The sequence below is a fragment of the Lathamus discolor genome, chromosome 3 (genome assembly GCF_037157495.1).
Source record: "Lathamus discolor isolate bLatDis1 chromosome 3, bLatDis1.hap1, whole genome shotgun sequence".
Lineage (NCBI taxonomy): Eukaryota > Metazoa > Chordata > Aves > Psittaciformes > Psittacidae > Lathamus > Lathamus discolor.
In genome coordinates, this window is record NC_088886.1 from 123,703,212 (window position 1) to 123,726,642 (window position 23,431).

General features: G+C 43.4%; 1 protein-coding gene across 3 annotated transcripts in view; it reads right to left on the bottom strand.

Moving 5' to 3' along the window:
• Window positions 1-1,071: 1,071 nt before the first annotated feature.
• The window catches only part of SLC15A2 (solute carrier family 15 member 2), a 43,918-nt gene continuing 21,558 nt past the window's right edge, over window positions 1,072-23,431 (bottom strand). For 2 of the 3 annotated variants that reach the window (XM_065671451.1, XM_065671450.1), the window contains 15 exons: window positions 21,889-21,971; window positions 20,710-20,796; window positions 20,291-20,380; window positions 19,904-19,948; window positions 17,407-17,439; window positions 16,244-16,332; window positions 14,666-14,747; window positions 12,596-12,721; window positions 11,737-11,901; window positions 9,065-9,111; window positions 7,174-7,284; window positions 6,025-6,121; window positions 3,445-3,591; window positions 2,353-2,457; window positions 1,072-1,490 (listed from right to left, as the gene is read on the bottom strand). In XM_065671451.1, coding sequence (XP_065527523.1) covers window positions 1,314-1,490; window positions 2,353-2,457; window positions 3,445-3,591; window positions 6,025-6,121; window positions 7,174-7,284; window positions 9,065-9,111; window positions 11,737-11,901; window positions 12,596-12,721; window positions 14,666-14,747; window positions 16,244-16,332; window positions 17,407-17,439; window positions 19,904-19,948; window positions 20,291-20,380; window positions 20,710-20,796; window positions 21,889-21,971 — 1,484 coding nt within the window. In that variant the 3' untranslated portion in view covers window positions 1,072-1,313. The remainder of the gene's footprint in view (window positions 1,491-2,352; window positions 2,458-3,444; window positions 3,592-6,024; window positions 6,122-7,173; window positions 7,285-9,064; window positions 9,112-11,736; window positions 11,902-12,595; window positions 12,722-14,665; window positions 14,748-16,243; window positions 16,333-17,406; window positions 17,440-19,903; window positions 19,949-20,290; window positions 20,381-20,709; window positions 20,797-21,888; window positions 21,972-23,431) is intronic. The other variant, XM_065671452.1, reaches the window with a different exon arrangement.

Below are 23,431 nucleotides of genomic sequence, written 5' to 3' on the forward strand. Positions count from 1 at the left end.
TGTAATTTCCTGAATCAAAGCATCAGCAAATAATTATGGCCAATGCCAAGACAGAAAAGGAAAGCATCATTCAGTATCTATTCTCTGTGAACCTGAAGATCCTATTGACAACTTCTTGTAAATTAGGACATACCTGTTACAGCTGCAGCCTTGGAGGACAGACGAAGGCAGAGACTGTCTCAGGAGTTTTACTAGATCAGCAATGGTTGAATTACTTCTATGCAGAATGTGAAATCACAGATTCACACAACCCAGGAAAATCAGACAGTTATATCACACTTCTGATAAAATAGCTATATCCAAAGTTTAGTAGAGAGACACAAAAACAGGGAGGAAAAAGAAAAATCTCCTCTGGTCTTCTTGTGTAGACTGAAAAGATGATAAAATGCATCCCTGTTTAACTCTCTGCAGGATGTCTGGAATTTTATAGACACTGCCACAATGTGTCTCTTGGTAGGGAATGACTGAAGCATGAGATAAGAAATCAGCCTTATCCTAACTTGCAGTGGCAAGTGCTGTAAAAGGAAATGCCCAATAAAGACTTAATATATAGGAAAATGGCAAGTAACTGCCTGGATTTCTGAAATACGAAAGTGTAAACCAATTCTCTAATCACATAGAGTCAAAGAAACCATCAGTTGCTAAAATTCCCAGGAAAAAGTCAGTACCGGAAAGATGGTGGCACACACATCTTCTTCAGTAGCATCTGGGGAATATTTTAGCCTGCAGAATTTAATTCCCTGTTATTACTTCTGAGCCTGGAGGTGAAAGTCATAAATCAGGACCATTCATAACATGTAATAATGGGGTGAAATACTCATAAGGAGAGTTACACGATAAAATCCTTTGGGACTGTAACACTTTCAGTCCTCGGTGACAGCATTAAAAATTCTCCTGTCAGTAACGTCTATTCTTCCCCAATTCTTGTAATGAGTTTTCATTCTTTTCTCCCATCATCTCCAAATTTTGCTGTCATATGGCATTCCTTCCACCCTTCCTTCCTGCTGCCCTAAATACATGTTTAAAACCAAATCATAGGAAAGCATCCTATACTTAAAAAAAATAGACAGGTTTTAAATTATACTGTATTTACTTGAGGGCTTTTAATACCAGAGGAGCTTCCCCAGGGAGTTTTGCTCTGATTTTAGGACCCCCACTGTTTTTATAAAGGGCTATTTTGTCCCATTTAGAAGATGGCTACATTCTGAGTAATAAAGACTGCAATGCTATAAAATAAAAGGACATTTTCCCCACCCTTCTTTTACCCTCCCATCTTCTGATTAAAAAAAAAAAATATCCCAACCCATCATGCATTAGAGCTTTGTTTTCTGAGTAACGAGACTAATCATGTTTCCTCTGCTTGGGGTCTCTCTCTTCTCTTCCTTTTCTTCTAGGTCCTCTGGATCCACACTGACGTAGAAATATCCCATGATGGAGAAAATAATGCACACAGCAAAGAGGAGAACAGTGAACAAGACAAATTCAGCCCACTAGGAAAGAAAAAAGAACAGCAGGTTAGGAGACCCCAGACTCTCAGTCCAGAGGACATCTCTACACCTCCAAGTGCTTTTTAAAGAGCTAGGTGAAAATTACTTTTTAGTTTCCAAAATTGCTTACAAGATAGAAATTTTCTCATCCTGTTTTCTGGTAAACCCATGTACACATAATTTAACTATGAATATGTGATATACCTTGAAATAAACCTGTTCGATTGGGCTGGTTTCATTAAATCTTTTCTTAGAAATCCATCCTGACTGGAACATACCTGTCTGGGTGCTTTGCCCACAAGATTCCTTTGGAAGAGGCAGTTTCATGTTAGCCAGAAACAAGCCCGAGTTCACACCTTCATGGCACCATCCCAGAAGTCTGATAGCCGCAGTTTAACAACCTCTACACTACATCCTCCCCATGCGAGCTCATCGTCTCAAGGGTGCCATGGGCAGCTGGCTCTGAGGGAGTCCCAGGCTAGACCCTTGAGAAGGCTGACAGCCCACTGGGCTACCTGGATGAAGGCAAGCTGCTTTTGGTAAGCAACTGAAATCTGTGGCTGGCATCGCATACAGGCTTCAGGCCCACATGCAGCCTGCCTGCCTAGAGCTGAGCTCCATCAACGTTATTGCAACAGTGCAGGTCACTATTATTTACTGCCACTGGGAGGCTTAGGGAGGGCCACCGCTCCAGAGGGCAACTCTGCTGAGGGCAACACAGGGCCCTGGCTGGGAGACCTCAGCGCAGTCTGCCATCACTCAGCTGCAGGAGCCTGGAGCTGTGCAGGAAAGCTGTGCCTCCAGGACATGGACATCCAGCAGCCTGTTTAAAAGCATTACCTCTGTTTTGGGAGCCAAACCATACCTGTGCCATTGGTGCAGCTTGGGCAACAACGAGCACAAAGGTATTCCCAACAGCCACCGTGAGCAGCCAGCCTGCCTGCAGCACCGACTTCATGCTGGCTGGAGACTGAAAAGAGAAGGGTCTGATCAGTGGGTATCACACTGTGCCCTTCTGCCCTGGTTCACTCTGTGGGTGTCACTGGGCTCAGTCTAGGAGATGGGGACAATTTTCCCTATGCAGAGTGGTTAATATCAACAGTTTCATTCATACAAGAAACTCTCAAAATATGTCCTCCAGGAGGACATGTGAAGAAGGAGTAGATGATGCTTTTGCAGAGCTGGATCCTCATCATCCCCAATCCACACCATCTGAAATCATACAATCGAAAAGTCCAGGGAACCACACAACACCACCTGCAGGTTGTAGTCTGATGTCATGTGGCTGTACACCTTTGGAACTGGATCTTGATGTTGAACTTCCTGCGATGACAAAGTTTCTATATCCCATTACAAATTGTCCCACTGTTAATGAATATCTGCAATTTACTCCAGGGATAAATTTGAGTAGCTTCAGCTTTTTGATCTTGTAATGTCTCCATCTTCTCATAAACCTTCTTCCTAGACAACAATCAAATCATCCCTTGCACACTTGTTACCCCTTGCTCTCTTTTTTAGGCTCATGTAGGCTTAGACCCTTTTGCTCTCTCCATTTAAAGCAGATTCCAAACCCCAGTGCCACCTTATAGTCCTTGAGATACCTTTGACTTTTTATCACTGGAAAATACATACTACAAATATTTCACTGGGAGAAAAAACTGATATTACACTATTCAGACCTTTCACATTAAAATAAACTTCTATCCAGTTCTGTGTTCTCCGATTCACTAGAAAAGGAGTGTCCGGAGTATAACTGAGAAGAGGTATCCTTCAGAGTATCATAGAATAGTTAGGGTTGGAATTAATTCAGTTTGAGGGCACCCAGCAAGCTGTGTTACAAACCCACTTTTTCTGAAGTGAGTCAGTGGCATGCCAAAGGACGTATTACAAGCCAACAGCAGATGCAGGAATAAGTCCTGAAGTCTAATTGTAAGCACCTTATCTTTAAGTGGGGTACCTGAGAATAGGAGAAGGCCAGACCTGTAATGGAGAACATCACCTCCCCAGCAGATATTAATAAGTATTGTGGTAACTGCCAAGCCATATGGACATTGTTGGCCTTTATGTCTTCTGACTTCCATGTCTTAACAGCACCTCCAGAAACCTAGCATGAAAATAAAGGCACACTGTTTAGCTGCTGAAAGATCAGATCCTTCTTAGCCCCGACAGAAACAGCAAATTTACCAAATCAAAATTTTAAGGAAAGATGGAAGCAAATCTCTGCCCTAGAAGCAAAACTATGGGTCTGACACCTGCCATTTTCAAGCCTGTCAGGAATGGGATGACTCCTACTGCACAGGTGGCAGGATGGAAGCATTCCCACACATTCATGTGCCACAAGAGTTGCCTAAGCTATTGCAAACCAACAAGTTGTCTTCTGTAGTGGGGCTGGGAGAAGTCTGTGTGGTACTTGTGCCGAGCCTGTGGCCCACTGCTGTCCCCAGGGCCAGAAGAGGAAAAAAGGATAAATACTCATTGCATCCATGTGGTCATTGGTCCCACTTCATCAGCACTGTTCAACTCCCCTATGATAACAGTGACACCCAAAGAAATCCAGCTCAGGAATACCTAGAGTAGCAGAGGCTGCCCTGTACCGGATGTATTCAATTAGTTATGGTAGCTGTATTCCTAATTATTTTTGTTTGCTTTCCCAGGTGTAATTAGCATTGCCTCTGATGCACAGAGGCTCAGAAGCAGAGAGAGGTCTGACTAGAAGCCAAGAAAACACTAGGCTGAAATGACTTCAGGCAAAAGCCCCACATTTAAGGAGAGTACTTGGGAAAATACAAGGGATATTTACTAGATGCACTTAATCACAATGCAGGGAGGCAAATCAAGACACTGTTTTTTAGCAGGCTAAAAGAGGAGCAAGGAGAGCTGTGCATTGCTCTTTAGCCCATAAAGAAATGTCACAAGCACCATACTGTAACTGCACACTGTGGAAGGCAGGGTAGAAGGCAGCATCTCTATGATTTAAGCGTCACAGTCAGCCACATTAGCAGACTAATATATTGCATTCCCAGTTCTTCTGTATAGCACGCCTGGCAGAGGAGCAGGGCTCAGTACAAATCACTGCAATAATTAAAAAAATACCTTGGCCTGGAGCAAACTAACTCTCTACAAAAGGAAGAAACCATGGGCAGAGAGATGGAAAAACAGAGGGTCAAAAAGATTAAAGGACTACCACAGGGTCCAGAAGGACTAAGGCACAGAGGCACCCCAGAGCAGCCACGGCTACAACAGGGACTTTTGTAGATGGGTCCACAAACTGGAATTCTTGCCCACAGTGATGTGGGACACATATACCTCAACTGACCCTGACTCAGTTGCATTTATCAGAGGCTTTAGGGTAATATTATTAGTGTAATATTCGTCATGCAACTTCTCTTCTTAGTTTCTCACCTGGTGAAAGAGGCTTGCAGCCATGAAGGAAGGGTCTGGCCAACATCAGTTCGAGTGTGTGTGTGGTTTGCGTACACAAATCTCTGCACTCACAGATGGCAGCATCTGCCTGTTCCCTCCAGGACTGTGCATCCTACTCCAGCTACTGAAGTTTCTAAAAAATGCCAGGTGCCTTGCAGCTCTATTCCCCCCTGCGTATTTGGACTTGCAGACATGAACAGCTCCCATTAATTGCCCAACAGGGAGATGTTACTGCCAGGGAGTAGCTGACAGCAGTTTGCTCTGCTCATCACAACACAGTACTCAAAGTCTCAGAGGGCAGCTTAGCAGTGTGTCCTGTCAGACCTGGTTTGTCTGTGTGAGCATGCAGTGGAAAGGTTAAAATGGAAACTAAGCTGATCACGTTCATCTCTGTGGTTCCTGCCAGCTGGAACAGGGTTGGAGCAGCAAGCCTAAGAGGCTGGCAAGCTTGGAAAGGAATCCACCCCCCACAGAAGTGCTCATGCCCCATTAGGGCGAGGTTGTTCAGAAAACCATGCCTTGACTTTACACTAGGCTCCAAATGAGCTGTACAGACAGGAAGAGGAGGAAAAACAGATGCACCATCTCACGAACCTCTTCCTTCAGTACTTTATCCTTCTTCCCCCCATGTGTAATCCACAAGTCTCAGAAGGTCCACCTTTAGATCAGTAAATGTGAGGATATTTCAGACTGTTTCTGCAGAGTTTTTCAGGTGTGAGTTACTGCCAGGTACAGTGTTTTAAAGACAACAAGCAGAGTCAGCTCTTGGTCGACTGTCATAGCTCTTTGCAGTGCGCTACATCAATGCTAGCTGAATAAGAATGGATGGCATGAGACCAGCACAAACCAGAGATCACAATATTTTCCATGGAGGATCTCTGTCAAGGAAGAGATCTTACTTCTTGTTAACCCATGAGGTCTGACAAGATCACAGTGTAAGGTGCAATGAGTACCCATCTGCCTTGCTTACGTTGGTGCTGAAAACTTTCACTAGCCCTTGTATAATGGACTGCCTTCAGATGGCTACTGCCCAGGTCTTGCAGGGTAGAGAAAGCAAGTGAGAGTCACCAGCATAAGAATAAAAGCAGCTTGTTACCATTACAGGGACACTTACGTTAGTTATCACAATGGTGTATGACGCGCCGAAGTCAAGCAGCCCTAGCTCCAGGGGAAACTCTCCCATTTCAGTTATGCATTTTCCATTATTATATCTAAATAAAAGGATGAAGTACAGTATTTCCCAGTTAGTCCCACTGACAAAGAGCATCAAACATGCCCATACAATGGAGCAGGGAGGATATACGATGCAAAGCTGCAGTAATGTTTATGTCAGACAATCACTAGAATTCTTGTCATTTTCCCTCCCAGAAACACTTAGGCACTAGGTGGGGTTCACCTAGTGACTTGCGCTATTGCTAACAGTCTTAAATGGTTTCTGCTGCTTCCTGGCACTGATTTTTTTGCCCCTCAGGTTTGTTTTCCTTCCAAACTTCTCCACCCCTTCAAGAGCTGTGGGCCAGACAGGTTAGCCAGGCTCAAGCAACCTTCAGGAAATCAGAGATACGCACCCACAAGCCACTTTGTTTCCTTTCAATAGAGCAAATTAGCCTTCAGATTTGTTCTTCTGGTTTTGGATGTGTGAGATGGCACAGAGGCTCAGCAACATTGCCGCAATGGCTGCTTCATCCTACTAAATTGCAGCAATAAATATTTTGGATGGAACTGATGCAAAGAAAAGCCATGAAGCTTGTTTTGAAACATTGCAAACACCACAAATACCCTGCAAGAGCCAACTCCAATGCTGCCAAATCAAGGCCATATGGAGCCCCTGTCTAACAAGCCCAGCCTGCAAAGCCATGTAATGTTACTTGATGTTATCAGCCCACATACCAAGACTTTGTAGTGTGGAATATGAATTGGCCTTTCCCTGAGAATACCCTAACTGTTGGGCCTGTGAGAACATCAAAATAGAGGAGGCGTCAAATGACAGAGGGGACTTTACTATGTCCCCCTTATTCTGCTGACAAATGCACAGGAATGGCCAGCCTCTTCCCTCCCACAAAACGTAAGAAACAAGCTTCTGCACCCACAGGAGTTGCCTGGAGCTGCACAGAGCTGATAATTCTGTTTTTTACAAACATCAGCCCCTGCAGGCAAATGCCAAGAAAATAGCAATGAAAGTTTTGCTATTCACCTAAAAAAACCCAACTGTATCCATGGAAGGGCCTCAGGAAGGACCTTCAGCTCAGCAAAGGCAACTTACTTGTCCCTCTCTAGCAGTGAGTACTCAGAAGCACTGTAGTTTCTCCGAACAGCAATGAACCATTTGCTGTCAATGGTGAGGTTGACATCTTGGTTCAAACCGTTAATGAATCTGCAAAGAAAGCATATTTCATTGAGTTGTCAGACAGGGCAGGAGAAGCATAATATCAGACACTTCAGAAGTACACTCTCTCTCCCAAAGCATTCTGTAATTCCATAAGGTTATGACAGCTTCTCCTGCAAGTTACCAAAATATGTCTCATTCATTGCCCAGTTTTTCAAAAAATATTAATTTTCTCTGCTGTGTAATTTTACCCTCTTACTCTCTCCTGTGAAAAGTGACCCTCGCTTCTTTTGGGGTAGGACTTCCAGGCAATCTCTTCTCAGAGACCTTCAAAAATTGAAGTGTGTGTAGAGGAGGCCAAGATGATCAGGGGGCTGGAGAAGCTCTCCTATGGAGACAGGCTGAGAAAGTTGTGTTTGTTCAGCCTGGAGAAGGCTCCATGGAGATCTTATACCAGCTTCCAGTGCCTAAAGGGGGCCTACAGAAAGCTGGAGAGGTACTTTTTACAAAGGGCGTGTAGTGACAGGACAAGGGGGAATAGCCTTAAACTGGAAGAGGGTAGATTTAGATTAGGAAGAAGTTCTTTACTGTGAAGGTGGTGAGACAATGGCACAGGTCATGGAAGTGTTCAAGGCAAGGTTGTACAGGGTTTTGAGCAACCTGATCTAGCAGAAGATGTCCCTGCCCATGGCAGGGGGTTTGGAACTAGATGACCTTTGAGGTCCCTTCCAACCTAATTCTACGACAACTGCTCTGTGGCTGTTTGAGAGGACAGAGCCCCAGCCTACACCAGAAAATTGTAAAGTTGTGTGTCCTGATGAGCGTGCACACCATGCTGGTGCATTTTGCAAGGAGTTTCTACCAGTGGGAAAGAGTTTTGTAGCAAAATAAGGTATTTGCACCAAAAACAAAGCTTTCACGGGAATGTTCTCTTGGTTTTCAGTTCTTAAAATGGGGTTGAAATCCCTGAAGATAGTCAAGCTTAACAAAAGTACCTTGCTAGTGGAAAAATAGTTTCTTCTTAGTGAAAGTTCTTCACAAATTGTTGAAGGGAAAGTTTTGAGGTTTTGTCAAAAGTGTTCACAGGAAAATATAAAACATTCCCAACTGCAGTTATTAATCAGTTCTCAAAGGTGCTGCTTAGCCAGTAGAAGCCTTTGCAAGCACAGGGCTATGAAAAGATACTGCTCTTAGTGCTCTATCAACACAGGCTTTAGGATAAGGCAGCTTATGCATCTCAGCACCTCACATAGGTCTGGTGATGTGGTAACTGCGACTTCAGTGAGATAACAGCACAGGCCTGTTCATGGACTAGCTCAAATTAGGAAAGTAAACTAGCTGCTTATGTGGACCCTAATGTGCAGCTGAATTGTTTATGAGGATATAAAATTGTTGCTGTATCAAATTTAGTAGGCATTTTTGCATGAAGTTGGGTGACATAAGTGAATGTCATGACTTAGCCAGTTTGCAGAGGACAAATGGCAATGGCTCCTTTCCAGATTGCTGCTTCTCTTTCTTTCCCAAATGGTGGAACACAGTGAGATGTGTTACCACTCTTCCAAGGGAGATCTTTTCTGTTGCCATCTCAGCTCAGACTATCCTAGGCAGTAATGCCTAGTAAGCAGCAATAATGCTTAGCTCTGCATGGCAACTGTGGGAGATGACACGCTGTCAAGCCTCCGCAGCTGACACCTGAGTCTTGCTTTTGAAGAGTGGACTAGATTCCAACCTGAGAACATCTGGGTTATGTTACATACAGTCTGCATTAGACAAAAGCAGTTTCCCTCATCCCACCACCTCCAAATGCTCCAAAAATAGCCATTCCTACCTAACAGCTGCCAAACCATTTTCTGGCTTTGCTTCCAAGTCTGTAATCTAAAGAAGGAAAGAAAGAAAATCAAACAAATTTATTACTGCTGCCTTGTAACAATGTCTAGCAGAAAATACTAGTGTCTATGGAGTTACACACGCGTTGCAAAACCCATGGAAATGGACGGGACTCTCACATAAGCTTTACATCAGGCCACAAAAGTCCTGGTACCATGAAGCTGACAGCAAAATATCAGCTCCACCAAGGGCTTAAGATGAGATCATACCTTTTTTTCCTCATCTCCTGCATAACAAAGGCTACAGAGTTTCAGCCAGTCACCCCTTCTACTGAGGCATGTAACACCCTCCAGAAAAGTATTTGCCTTGATCTGAAGATAGCAAGTGATCATTATCCACATGAGCTTCTTTCAATGATTAGTTACAATTAAGCATGAGTACTCCCGCAAAACCTGCAACTGCCTAACTTTCAGACCTTGATTCTTGGCATACTCGTAGACTTCACAGAAGCCTAGAGCCAAGAGGAACCAGTAGGTTACTGCTCTGATCATCATGTATCACTCACTTTCCCTGACCCTTAATACTCAGGACATTAAACGGCTGTATGGTGCAGGCAGAGTGCAGGAAGAAACCAAGATGCACTGAACTCGATTGCACTCACAGTCTCTGCAGACACACCCCTGAAACAGCCACCTGACTGGGCACACTGAGGACTGAGAGTGCCTCTCCTGGAGATCACAGTTCAGTAATTAACATGATCGACACTCATTTGAGGAGGGCCTATTTGGTGCACGGTGCTGAAAAAAAAGACAGCAAAGACAGCCCTGCCGTGAAGATTGTATGTCACACAAAAAGAATGCAGAGCAAGGTTCTTGGTTGGTAGAAATCCACAGCTGTGCCATGTCCCCTTAAGCTGGCAGGGCAATTTCAGGTTTTGCCCCCAACAGAGGGAACCCAGGCAAGCCAAAAGGGACTGAATCTACCTTCAGAAACCGACTTTCTCTCAAAATTTTCCATCCCTTTCTCTACACTCTCTTTGTGATGTTAAACCATGGGCTTCTGAGACCAACGCTCCAGAATTTCAGTGTACCTATAAAATGTCTATTGTGCTTCAGTGCAATACGATGACCCACAGATAATTTATGCCCTAAATAACAAATAGTCACAGTGAAAAATAAATGTCAGAGCAATAAATAATAAACAACATCATCATTTTCTTCTATGGAAGACACATGGGGATTAAAACTCTAGTTTGCTGCAGAGAGGCCAGCCAAATTATTATTCGATGATCCCCAGAGTTCTCAAATTCATTTCCTGCCTGCTCAACAGCCCATAAAGGAGAAGAAAACAATTTCAGATTGGATCCTTCCAGGAAAGCACCCCCATCTGAGTAAGGAGGCCAAACCCAGCAGTGAGGAAGGACGTCGTGGGCCATGGCTACTCAAGGGCAAGCCCTGCAACACGGCAGTGATTCTAGCATCGCCTTCGTTGCATTGCAATGCTGGAAAAGCAAGTATCATTTACCATACCGTCTTCCACACTTCCCTTATCTACAGCTGAGAATGACAGGTCAATTGCATCACCCAACAGCACAGCTGTTCCCCAGTGCATGGCAGCCTTCCTGTTCCAGGGGGGGCATTAATTTAAGCACAGGCTAGATAGCTAGGGCAGCACAGAGATACACTGAAACTCAGAGACTGCTTTGCTCCAGACTGTCACAGGCTTTCACTTCTTAAGGACTGTATGAAAATCACTGTCTGAGTATCCATTTCTTAAGCTAACAGCACACAGTTATTAGGGTCACAGGGAAATAACATCGTGCAGTAATGAGCCCCAGGCTCTAAGCCGTAAAGCAGCAAAAAACAACCCCAACCCCACCTTAGTAAAAAATAAATCCTTAAAATTCCTAATTTTAAAAAACAGTTACGTGATTTCTACCATACAATACTGAATGTTTGGTGTGGCAACACTGCAAGGCTGAGAAACTGCAAGAGAATTGATATTTTAGCATAAGGATAGATTCTGTTGGCATTTACACACCTGCCACACGTGCAATAACACCATTCATTTCAAGAGAGCCTCTTAGGATACACGTAAAAGATACATGAATCTGGCCCTATACACTCCATATGCCTCTCTGATTGTTGCAGCAATACACAAACGTCCAAACACAGCCAGCTCCGCTGCAGAGCTTGAAATGAGCTTAATCATTTATTCTGCTCAGCAAAACAAGTGGGCCTTCTGTGCATTTTCACTAAACACTTGCAATAACTACACCCAGAATCATTTCTCTGATGGTGTTATTCCAGCCCAGCCCTAGAGCCTCTTTAACATCTTCGCTTTAAAGAACCATCTTTGGGGGAAAATCTCCAGCTCTGTTTCCTCAGCTTTCTCAAGCTCTGCTGCCTAGCGGGCATGACTTTGCTGTCCCACTGCAGCATTCACTGGATTAAAGTGTGCCCAGAAACTCTCAGATGCCATAACGTCTCTATTAATCAACCAGCAGAAACATGTACAGATCCAGTGCTGCTAGCTAAGAAGTCAGGTTTAGAGCATCTGAGAGCAATCAGACAGACATTGCAACTGAGCAAATGAATTAATGAGCCTATTACCCCATTGTATCATCATAGTCACTGAATTAATACTGTATTTACACTTCACTCCCACACTCACTAAGCGGCTTGATAGGTTTCCTTCTGCCTCAAAAACAATTAAGCTGTATACTGATTTTTCCTTCATGGTGTAGTTAAAAGGAAGAGACAATCCTTGATATTGCAGGGTGAAGCGAAGGCTTTGTTGCTCTCCATTCAATATTAATTTCGAGTACTCAGCTGGGTTCTGTAGAGAAAACAGACACGGTTGTACTTTCTTCCCATAAGAAAGGATCTGATTCTTCCCACCAAGTGCAACCCTACCCTCTCTTCAAGGGACCCCCTAACGAGAGGTCAGAGCTGTTTTCTACAGCAAAAGACCTATGGTGATATATAGGCTTTCAGCTGGTCAAGCCAGAGCTTGGAGTACCTTCCATTGCCAATGGTCTGGTGACCAACGGACTGCCCGTCTTGAGTCCCAGATTAGTTTGGCCTGCAAAGTAATCTGGAAGCCGAAATAGGAAACAACCCAGTACTGATGCCCAGTTAAATGCCTTCCCATTTCTTTCCTACTTTGGAGGTAATACTTTCCACATGCCATCCCGATCCCAGCAGTAAGGCCTGGTCTGAGCACTGAAACATTTGAGTTGAATGTCTCTACATGCTCATCTCAGTACAATTATCCTTTATTCCAAATTACTCATGAACCTAGTTAGCCATTTCCTTCTTTGCCATGCAAATATGTCTTCAGACTTTCCATTTCTGCCTCATCAGTGGAGATAATATGTTCCATTTTAAAAGTTAATCCCATGCACTTCTAATGTGATGAAGGAGAACAAGCTCTAGTATCTGTGGGCTTCATTAGAAAATGCCTGGAAAAAAGCCCACCCTTTCTTCAATGGGACACAAGTCAGGCCCTCTAGCCCCACATATATGCTTACCTGAAAAGCCTCCACAGGCTGCTGAAATAAGTCCTTGTCTTGGATTGTCACTTGAACAGGGTTCTTTGCCAAATTCAGGACCCGAATTAAACTTTCTTCTGGGACAAGTTGAGGCATATCGGTTTCCTAATTAAAGTAAAAGGCTTTAAGTGCCATCTATGTGCTTTATTAGCACTTTAATATCTCTTCATTTTTAGCCATAATAGTCTTCCTCTCTGTAATGACACTTTTCCATCTCTTCCTCATCAAAAGTTCCACTGAGAGAAAACTGAACACAGGTTTAGGTTTAGGGAGGTTTTCTTGTAGTAGCTCAACCTATCATTCCACCCAAAAACTGCTCTTCACACCACTAAGCATAGAGGCTACACAACTGCTGGGTAGGTAGAACAATGTCACTGCTTTCATTATACAGCTCCCTAGTGCCTGGATTTAACCAACTGCAATATCAGAATGGAAAAACTGTGCTTAGCTTTCAAAAGCAGTGACCAGAATAATGATTTCCCACTGCTGTCAGTGACTGGGAAAAGAATTAAGCCAGAAACTAAGCAGTTTTGAAAATCCCAGTCCAGCTCCATGTCTGTAATCGGTACTTTTGCATCACTTAACACCATGCTCTCTAACAGCTGACTCTATCGATCTTATCCCCTGTTATCCGAGCAAGGGAAGACAATGCCTCTAGCACAGAGGTATCTCTTTCTGTCAGGCACCATTTCCTAGAAAGAGTACATCAATCAGTATCAGCCTTGTACTACCTGTAGATCTAAAATGAATTACATTAAAAAAAAAATAAATTCTTTTTTCCTCACTTTATTTGCAAGTACCCACCAGCAATACTTCAGAGATACTCATTTTTTTCTATCTCATCCTACAATTTGGGTATTGCAGGCAGGCCAGTTTGAACTGAACTCAGTGGGGAGACGTAGTGGCAGAGAAGACAAGGTGACACTAATTTCCATATACCCACATGCTGCTCTGGACTAACAGGCCTGTTAAAGTGATTCAGAAAATTCCATTATTGTGGCTTATCACTTGCACTACCCACAGCCAAGTGAAGGTGGGCCACCCTGTCCCCCTCTTTGCTAGAGTTTTTAGTGGCCTTCCAGGTAAAATTTCCATGCTCATGGAGGGGGTAACCTCTAATTCACCTTGCCTCTGCCCAAGGAGTCACTCACATCCAGAGCAGACTTTCAAGTGCTTGGCCAGAGCTGCTGGTGGTAGCAGTGACAGCATTCCTTTGCCAGTGTAATGAGATCAGAAAAGAAGACCTGAACCCACAAAGTTTAATTTCAGCAGGATACTTGGGAGTGGATTCACCTGAGCAACCAGCAGATGTTAGAGTCCAGGGCTGCGTGCCAGCCACTCTGACAGAACATTGTAAGTATACACGGAAGCTTTAAAAATTAATCCTATAGTAACTTTTGTGAGACAAAGGTTAGCCAAAGTCTGCACAAGGTTGGTCACGAGCCAGAAACAACCAGTACAAATCTGCAGGGGCTAGCATTGAGTCTACAAGAAATTTACTGCCATGCTGTCTGGGGATGGCTGGCAGTCCCTGATGCCTGTGACTACAGAAGTGACTGCATTCACCTGCCTCACAGAAGAAGCAGTCTGGCTTGTAAAACACCACACCCCCACCCTAAAGTAGGAAAGTAATTAAATTAAAAAAGCAAAACCACCACACACATAACAAACCCCAAACAGAAAAGTATAGGCAAGCTACAGTAAGAAGTAGGAGAGATAACAGACTACCTTTTGGGAATTAATCACTAGCATTAACTAGATGTCTGTCAAGCACTTTGATGATGGAAATCTAGAATATAGACCAATACAGATGACCGGCACAGCAAAACTGCAAAGACTAGAAAGAGCAAAAGAGACACAGACAAAGAGAGGGAAAAGCAGACAAAGTAAGAATTATCATTAGCAACTGGATCAGTATGCTTCATTGTAAAGAACACATTAAAAATTATGATCAAGGAACATAATGGTTAAAAGGATTATCTAACAGGCATCGATAAAGATGCCCCATGGAAAGAAAGCATTTTGAGGAATCCCTTATGCTATACTTACATTTATTTTGACTTCTACAATAGCTGCAAGTCCAAACGCCATCCCTGCAAGGATCATACCTGTTGCCATTTTCCTGATTGGTCTATGGAGCAAATGAAAGATGTGTCATTAACGAAAAAATTAAGTCATTTTAAATATAAAATACTATTTCTCAGAGCCAAAAATGCCAAAAGCATGTAATAATCTGTCCAACAGGTGGCACCAGGGATGACATGCTGTTTAAAATTGCAATCATTTAACTTTAAACTATTCTATTTTTCTGTATGAGGCCAGCACTGAGGCCAATTAAAACTGATGTGCCATTAAAAAAAGCTCACGGCTTGCAAGTTTCATATTACCTTGTTCCTAGCTCTCCTAGTGGGAATAGCTCATGGCATTTATGTTAACCTGTGATGCTGGACGGAGCACTAGGAATTACGTATCTTCAAGTCCCTTTTGGGAAAGGCAAAAAAAAAGTAGCATGCTATTTAGCAGCAGGAGGAAAAAAAATGCATAGTTTGTGTCATCAATGTTTCTGACCATCTGTGGCACCATTCTGGGTTATTTCTTTTGCCAATACATTTACATTTCTAGGGAATAAAGAGCTTGCTTCTGAACTTGGAGCAAAACTAGTGTGACTCTACCAAAGTAACATGAGACAGCGACATAAAGCAGAATAAAATCGGTCCAGAATGGCAGGTCCAAACTGAGTATTGAGTTGTTGAGATTTGAAACAAATCTAGTTTTAGATTAAGCAGTCTCCAATCTTTGTAAAGGTCTGAATCCACATTCCAGATTGACTGTGCCATTGGAAATCCAGATTAGGAACCCAAATTCTGTCTCCTGGTTTTGTCTATCCAGTATCTTAGTTTGGATTAGGAACATGCTTTATAAGCCCATCTCTTACTTTATTACCCCCTTTCCATGCTGTGGTTCACATGAGAAGTGGTGCTGGAGCTCAAACTGCACTGGCAAAGTAAATCCATGAGTGCACATAACATAATTCCATTGCTAAAGGCTATCAAGTCCACAGAGACAGACTACAGATACTCTAAAGTAAAATCAGCAAAACTGCATAAAACGGGTTTCAGAACCAACCTGGACATCTGCTCCTATTCCACTGCACTTCTCGCTTACATAGACAAGGGATAACATGGATAACATGCTTGGGCCATACGGAAATTGCCTTACCTACTCACTGGTTCAGATCCTAGTATGGAATCTACTTTCACAACCACATGTAGCCCACATACGACAGTGAACTTGGCCCCACAGGGACCTTTCAGGAAGGGAACTATTTAGGGAGATGTAGGAGATAAAATGAAGAACATGATGAGGGAGGGACTCCCTTAAAGAGGGACTGTTCATATCTGTTTTCAGGGAGAATCTGTACAGAGCAGAATCCAACATCACTGAATTTTCCCTTCTGGAATTTCCAGGGTTTATGGAAGAAGGTGATGCTGCCTCTTGCGGCTGAAATAGAAGCATGCACTGGGAAGGGTGAAAGGAAATTTGTGTTTCTCCTCCTTAAAAGCTATTCTGCACACTTCCTGCAAAAGAAAAAGCACTAAGGCATCTGCATTGTCCCAAAGTACTTACGTGAAATTAAATTTGCACATGTTTATCAGGGGATAGAGCCCAAGGTCAAAAATTGGGATGAAGACAAGAATAAGAAGTGGATTTAAGAACTGCAATACAAAAGAATGGGATTTTAGTGACTAGAAAGCAACTTTCAGTAATTAAACTAATAAAGCACTGTCCTCCAGAAATAATTCCATTACAGAAAGAACACGAACAAACACTTTAAAACCTCCTTTTAAAATATAATCATAGTTCACACTTCGACAGCTTCTGCTATTTAGTTTTCACAAGCACAAATACATTTTGTTCATATCCTCCCCTCCAAGAGGTAAGCAAGCGTCACTGGCACAGTTTCCCTGAAGAGAGAACTGAAGCATTATGTTTTTAAAGAGTACAAAATCCACTGACAATAGAAGCAGGTGACCTTCAGTGCTGTGGTGGGACCTTACAGCAAATCAGCAATAATGGAAACATCTTGGGAATCCAGCAAAATCCCGGAAGAACAGGTACTTTTGTGTGAGATTGGCAGTTTCTCACACTTCCACGCAGCCTCATAATCCCCCAGGAACTAAGTTTCTCCTGAGAGGGGCAGAGCTTGTTTGCCAGTCAGCAGTGGCAGAGCAAGAAAAGAGAGAATGATGGAGAACAAGCAGAGAAAAATGCTATTTCAGTTTCAAAGGAAGATTTCAGGGAACAAAACAGCTTTGGATTTCTCCAGAGCTGTTCAATGTAAAACTTGTAATCAACTGTGACAACATGGCACTATCATCTTGAAGCCTTCACATTTTCATCTGCCCCCCACAAAGGGAGGAAGGAAACATATTTCAGGTACAACACTCATCCCAGCACAGGGGCATGTTAAAAAGAGACATAGTTTGTATCCTCCACATGCCAGCACAAGTTCAAGAAATATTATGTTGGAATGTCTCCCCACCTCTGTACTATTCTGCAAGATTGAACCTCAAGGATGTTAGGCCATCCTTGGAGTCTTCTGGATCCCAAGACTAAGCTTGTAAAACAGTGAGCAATAAAGGCAGAGTCCACACCACAGCAGTCAGTAGGAGCACTGCTATTACCTTCAAAAGGAGCAGAGAAAGGCCACTGGTCCCATGAGAAGAAAAAATGAGAGAGAAAAAGAAAATACATTTCTAAGGGTTATTTCCAACCCTATAGTATTTTACCTGCATTTGGTCAGGCTGAAGGACATATATTCCCTGAAACAAAAAGATATTGCAAGTGACTCATAAACACCATAATATAACAGTGCATATGGCAAACAAGCAACCAGTCCAGTAGAGGCCCACAGCAGCAAAGGCTTTTTCCTCAAATGCTTTATGTTGGCTTTAGCAGCTAATATTGTTCTCCTGACACTTCTCTTCTAAGGACACGGTGTTTGATGGGAACCATTTTGCAGAAGGAAGCTTATACTCAGTCCTTGATATATAGCAGCTAGGACACAGCCTATGACAGGTACTAAGACCCATCTTTCAGACTGGCTGTGCTGTGAACTAGGCGAGTGGGAATGAATAAGCATGTTAGTGTCCAACCTGGGATTTGGGCTTAGAGTTTCCTCCCTCCCTGCTTCTGTAATGGGAAAAGCCCAAATCCTACAAGTGAGTGCTCTCAAGCTTCAGGACCCTCTAAGCTCTGTTGGTGATTCTCCTGAGCACCCCCCAACAGTAACAAAAGACTACCCCTGAGACAGTGGGCTGAACAAACACCTCTTTCCTCCCTCCATCTGCCAAGGGTACCTAATGGGCTTTGTTCAACTGTGCCTTCTTTGTTTAAGCCATATAAATAGTCCTCAAGGCTATAAGCAGTGCCTCACCCTTGCATCACTGCACTCAGCCCCCCCAATTGGGCAGGGTCAAAAGGGGTAGACAGAAGGTTCCCAGTCCCCAAAAGGGACCAAGGAGCTGTCTCCAGGGAGTGTCTGGTGTTTGTTTGAACTCCAAGTAATGGTCTTCATTTGAAATTAGGTTGAAGAGGGGAAAAAAGTAAGAAGAAAACAGTATCTATCCAGATTTCTTTTGAGATCACCAAAGCCATAGGAAATGAATATTGGCATTTTTCCATTTGAAACTTGGTCAAAGACTGAAGATCTCAACATAAAAAGGACATGGAGCTGTTGGAACAAGTCCAGAGGAAGGCCACGAGGATGATCAGGGGACTGGAGCACCTCCCGTATGAAGACAGGCTGAGGAAGTTGGGGCTGTTGAGCCTGGAGAAGAGAAGGCTGCGTGGAGACCTCATAGCAGCCTTCCAGTATCTGAAGGGGGCCTATAAGGATGCTGGGGATGGGCTATTCATTAGGGACTGTAGTGACAGGACAAGGGGTAACAGGTTCAAACTTAAACGGGGGAAGTTTAGATTGGATATAAGGAAGAAGTTCTTTACTGTAAGGGTGGTGAGGCACTGGAATGGGCTGCCCAGGGAGGTTGTGAATGCTCCATCCCTGGCGGTGTTCAAGGCCAGGTTGGACAGAGCCTTGGGTGACATGGTTTAGTGGGAGGTGTCCCTGCCCGTGGCAGGGGGGTTGGAACATGATGATCTTTACATCCTTTCCAATCCTAACTATTCTATGATTCTATCTTTCCAAGAAAATGTGGGATCACCCCAGTGTTGCAGTTAATTCTCACCTCCATGATTTGGGACAGCTCACCAGTGGGGGGTGGGTAAGACTGAATTACAAGCCAAAAATCTACCCAAGGTGGTGTGACAAAAGAGCCCTGAATATGTTCTTCTCCACAAGGGACAGTTTAATGAGTGGCAGCTGGTGATCCTTAGATCTGCTGCTGATGGATCACCAAATGTAAGTGTGCAAACAGCAGAGAAAGTTTTTTAAATACACATCACAAAGACTGCATGAATTTTCATTGCTTTGTATTTCTGTGGTGGATAAATACAAAGTTGCAGTCTTTTTCCTGCCTATCCGAATTAATTAAGCCTTATGATTACCACACGCTGAGAGCCCAATTTTTAACAGGAGTGACATAGAAGGGTTCAAATTTGGGGCTTGAAGTCAGTTTTAAAATTGAAAATGGGCACTTACAATCCTAAATTCGGATGTGAACATCCACAGCTAAGATATAGGTGGCCTGTTAAAACCTATGCGTCTGGAAACCAGCCCTGTATACTGGCATGTTCAGGCAGATATGTGATCCAAATTTATCTGCCATTGCACCCTGTACCATTTACCATTCACATCTTTGAAGAACTTTATGCATGCTAGTTAATCCTCAGCACATGTCTACCCTATACAACACACGATTCCTGCTGGTTTTAAGAGGACTCATTAATGTATCACCAAGAAAGCCAGAGCAGAAATGTAAAACTACAGTAGCTCTAGTTACACCTTACAAGGAATGTGTGAACTTTCCTCAACATCTCTGTCTTCAGTGGGGGTAGCAGGCTGTAAACCCTACCCACTCAAGGTTGCAGAGCAACCACTTGTTAGTGGGTCAGCACTCCTGACCTTGCAGGCTGCTGATGGCTCCCCAGGCAACATGTGCTGGTTGATCTGAACATGACTGCACAGAATCTCTCGCTTCTAATCACCAAAAGTGCAACTCACACAGACGTATCAAGCAGATGCTCTTAGTATGTAACTCTGGTTAAAAAGCAAGAGCAGTGATGTTACTACTAGTCTTACCAGCCCTGGTGACATTAAGTACTTACAAAATCAGCATTCATTTTTGTGGCTTGCAAAGTCCACCTGGATCCCTAAGGAGAAAACAGACAACTGTGAAGCCTTCAAGATGTCCTATGGAACTAGAAAACAGGGGGACAGACAAGACTACAGTGCTGGAGGTCTTATTTCCCTTCTATTCCTTTACTTCCCTCTAATATCTGCAAGTAAGCAGGGCACATTCTGCCTTCTCATCCTCCTGCGCCAGACACCTGGCTGGACTGCAGAAGGATGGCCAGCAGTGATGGTGGATACTCCCCTGCACACCTTGTAGGAGACATGGCACCCTGTGTCCCCAGAATGGTTTGCTCGTACCGTGGAAGGATAAGGGTACAAACCCAGGCTGGTGGGCAGACCTGCAACACAAAGTACTGTACCTGCTGATCAAACAGGGCCCAGAACATTGGCAGTGGTATAAAGAGGAAGAGAACTCGTGTCACCATTTTAATCTCCCCAATCAGCTGTTTCTGTAAAGGCAATGGGCAAAAAGGTAAGATGGGGGTGAAAAAAGCCAAAAGGTGATTCAAGCCACAAAACATGAGAACTCCTATTTCTTTCTGCATGGCAGTTACTCATTGCACTTACTCATGAGAGTGGACGTACTTGAATTTCTGCATTTCAGTGCAGCACCTAACTGTTCAGTAAGGGTCAGGAGAGTACAGACTTCCTGGGAAGGGACAGGACAAATGAGAGCCCAGTGTGTGTGAGGAGTGCTGTGGCCAGGCCAGCCTTACTGTCTCCCCTGTCTGTTTGCTTGTCTTCCCCCTTCAAACCTGCAACATAGAGCATCGCTTACCGAGTATTTTTCTGATGCCCAGTCCAGCCAGTGATCTCTCTTTGGAATCTGACTGGAGCGGTTTTTCAGCCGGTTTTTAATAGCAAACTAGGAAGAAAACCAGGTGAGTAACTCCCTCATGGTTTGCCTACCCTTGTCACATTGCCAACTCAAGGCTGCCCTCCCCATCCCCAAATGTAAGCAGTGGCAGAAAATTGCCCCCAAAGTTTGTTTCATGCTTGATTTAAAACCTGCTGCTTGATAAAGCTTTAGATACAATTTCTTCAGTTCCCTTCCAAAAAGCACCTGTTGGATTGACCACTGTGCTGGGGAGGAAATACCTCATCCAAAGCAACCCCTAAACCAGAACTCTCACTTCCTTCTTGTTCTGTAGACCTTTCTTTGCAAATTACTGGTGCAGCCCATGCCTCATTCACTCCTAGACCATCTTTCAAGTTTGCTTCTCACTGGAGAAAGCAGCGACACTGAAGCTGTAACTTGTTTGTTTACCCTGTGTGCTCCAGTCACTGAGCACACTGAACACAGCCACTCTGGCAAAAAGAGTGGCAGACTTCACTCAGGAATCCTGTCTTTAAGATCTGGCCTTTTCTTCAGGGTAAATCTGTCACTAGGATTGACCTAGGTAAAAAGAAAACATCTCCTGCTAGCAACAGCTTCCTGGGGAAAAAAAAAAGTCGTTATCCACTTAATAAGAGGGTGAGGGGTTTTTTACATACTATATTCAGCTCACACACTATGAAAAATAATTGATAAGGCTATAATGCAACTTCAGCAGGTGTCTCTTGCATTTACATGAATATGCTGAATGTGCGTAATATGAATGCGTATGATTACTGTCCGCTGAAATGATAAACTTCAGTAAAATTATTCAGCTGAAAAAAATTGAGTCATATATCTGATACTCTCCACGTTTCTGAATTGTCCTTTCGGTTCAGTCTCCACCAGCACCTGCCACTAGTGGCTCTATTGACATCAACTGAACAGTTCATGTAGCTAAGGAAAAACAATTGAAATGTTGAAAGAATAAACTAGGACATAAATATATTTCTTCCTCCTTACAGCTCATCCGCAAGATACCCAGGACCAGAATAAAGAACTCCAAATGCCACCTCCCTTTGCACTTTTCTGACCTGAAGCTTCAGAATCATGCATGAAAAAGAGAAAATGGCATACACTTACACCGATGCATTTACACACTTCCAATAAGATGTTCCCTTGTGGTGGTGTTTTTCTGTACAGTCCACTTCCAGCAATGAACACAACTGAAAAATATTGTAATCCAAATGGGAATTCACATGACTGAGCCTCAATCCTACCCTGGCTTCTGGGAAGGATCCCCCACCCCTGTATTCCACAGAAATCCTATGCCTTTGGGGCTTACAGGATCGAACTTTTCACAGAATAAATACACAGAACTCCTTTAATGCCTTCACACGGAAGAAAATGCAGCATCCTACAAGAGGCAGTGTGATTCCCAGGAAGTCACCATAATCTTCTCATGATCTGCTCTGGCACAACAGGCACCTCTACATCTGATTCACACTGGAAAACAAAGTTTTGAACATTCCCTCCATCTATGCTTTTTGTAGGCTAAATTTGAAATAAAATCCATATTGAATTGTTGGAAATCACCCCCGACTCATTGCAACTGTGTGAGGATTAACCCAGATCCAAAGCAGGCTTTTTGTACTTGCATCTCACACACATTTCAATGGAAACAGCCACTAAGGTCACCACATCACACACTGGTGTTAACAGAAATTACCTCTATTTATGGTTTCTATGAGGGGATATACAATTTAAGATATTGTTTTGCCTGGGTCTTCTCCTTCAAAGCACAAAGAATAGTGGACCGAGGCTTCAAAATCCTGTCAGAGATAGGGCTATCTGATTATATGTCATTTGTCCTGCTCTTTGAGAGCCTCTGAGCACTTTGCAATTGGAAAGCTATTGGCAGAGAGAAGCACAATAAAACCTGAGTGTGAAATCCATATAACAAACCAACCTCAACTTTTTAAATTAACCCAATTATCTGGGTCAGTCCACAGCCAGTGGAGAAAAGCAGACATCTCTGCATTAAGATAGGAGGCCAGGAACACTGCAGGGAACCCACCGTTTCTCTTTTCTGATTATGAACACCCCTCGCATCCAGTTTTGACTTGCAGAACTGGCAGAGACACCTCTGAAGTCAGTTTAGATGAGTTGCACTGAAAGACACTTGTTCAAAGTCACCCACAGTGGGTAGTTGCACTACCTAATTTTTAGCATCTCTCTGTGGACCTGTTGATGCCTCCAAAATGTGATTCATTAGGTCTGCTGAAATACCTTCTGGAGATGCCACTGACTCCTTTGGGAACTGAGGCTCCAGCATTAGGCTTGGTATTTGGAATTAAATATTGTCAACCTTCCCTCATCTTTCAGAAACTGAAGCAGCCCACAAAAATCTTCCTCTATAAGATTTCCATTCTGCCTCTAAATCTATATTTGCTTTCCATCGTGACAGGGAGAGGCCCAGTCAAGGCTGCAATGGTATTTTCTCCAGTTCTGCATTCTGCTCACATAATCAAATATATCACTTCCAAGAGCATTTTAGCATGTTACAAAGGAACACAGAGCTACTTTGCTGGGCAGGCCGTGGAATCTGGCAGCAGGACACTAGCTAAAAACACATTTCAATTGATGCCCTCACTGAAACTGCAATATTTACACATCCATTTTCCCC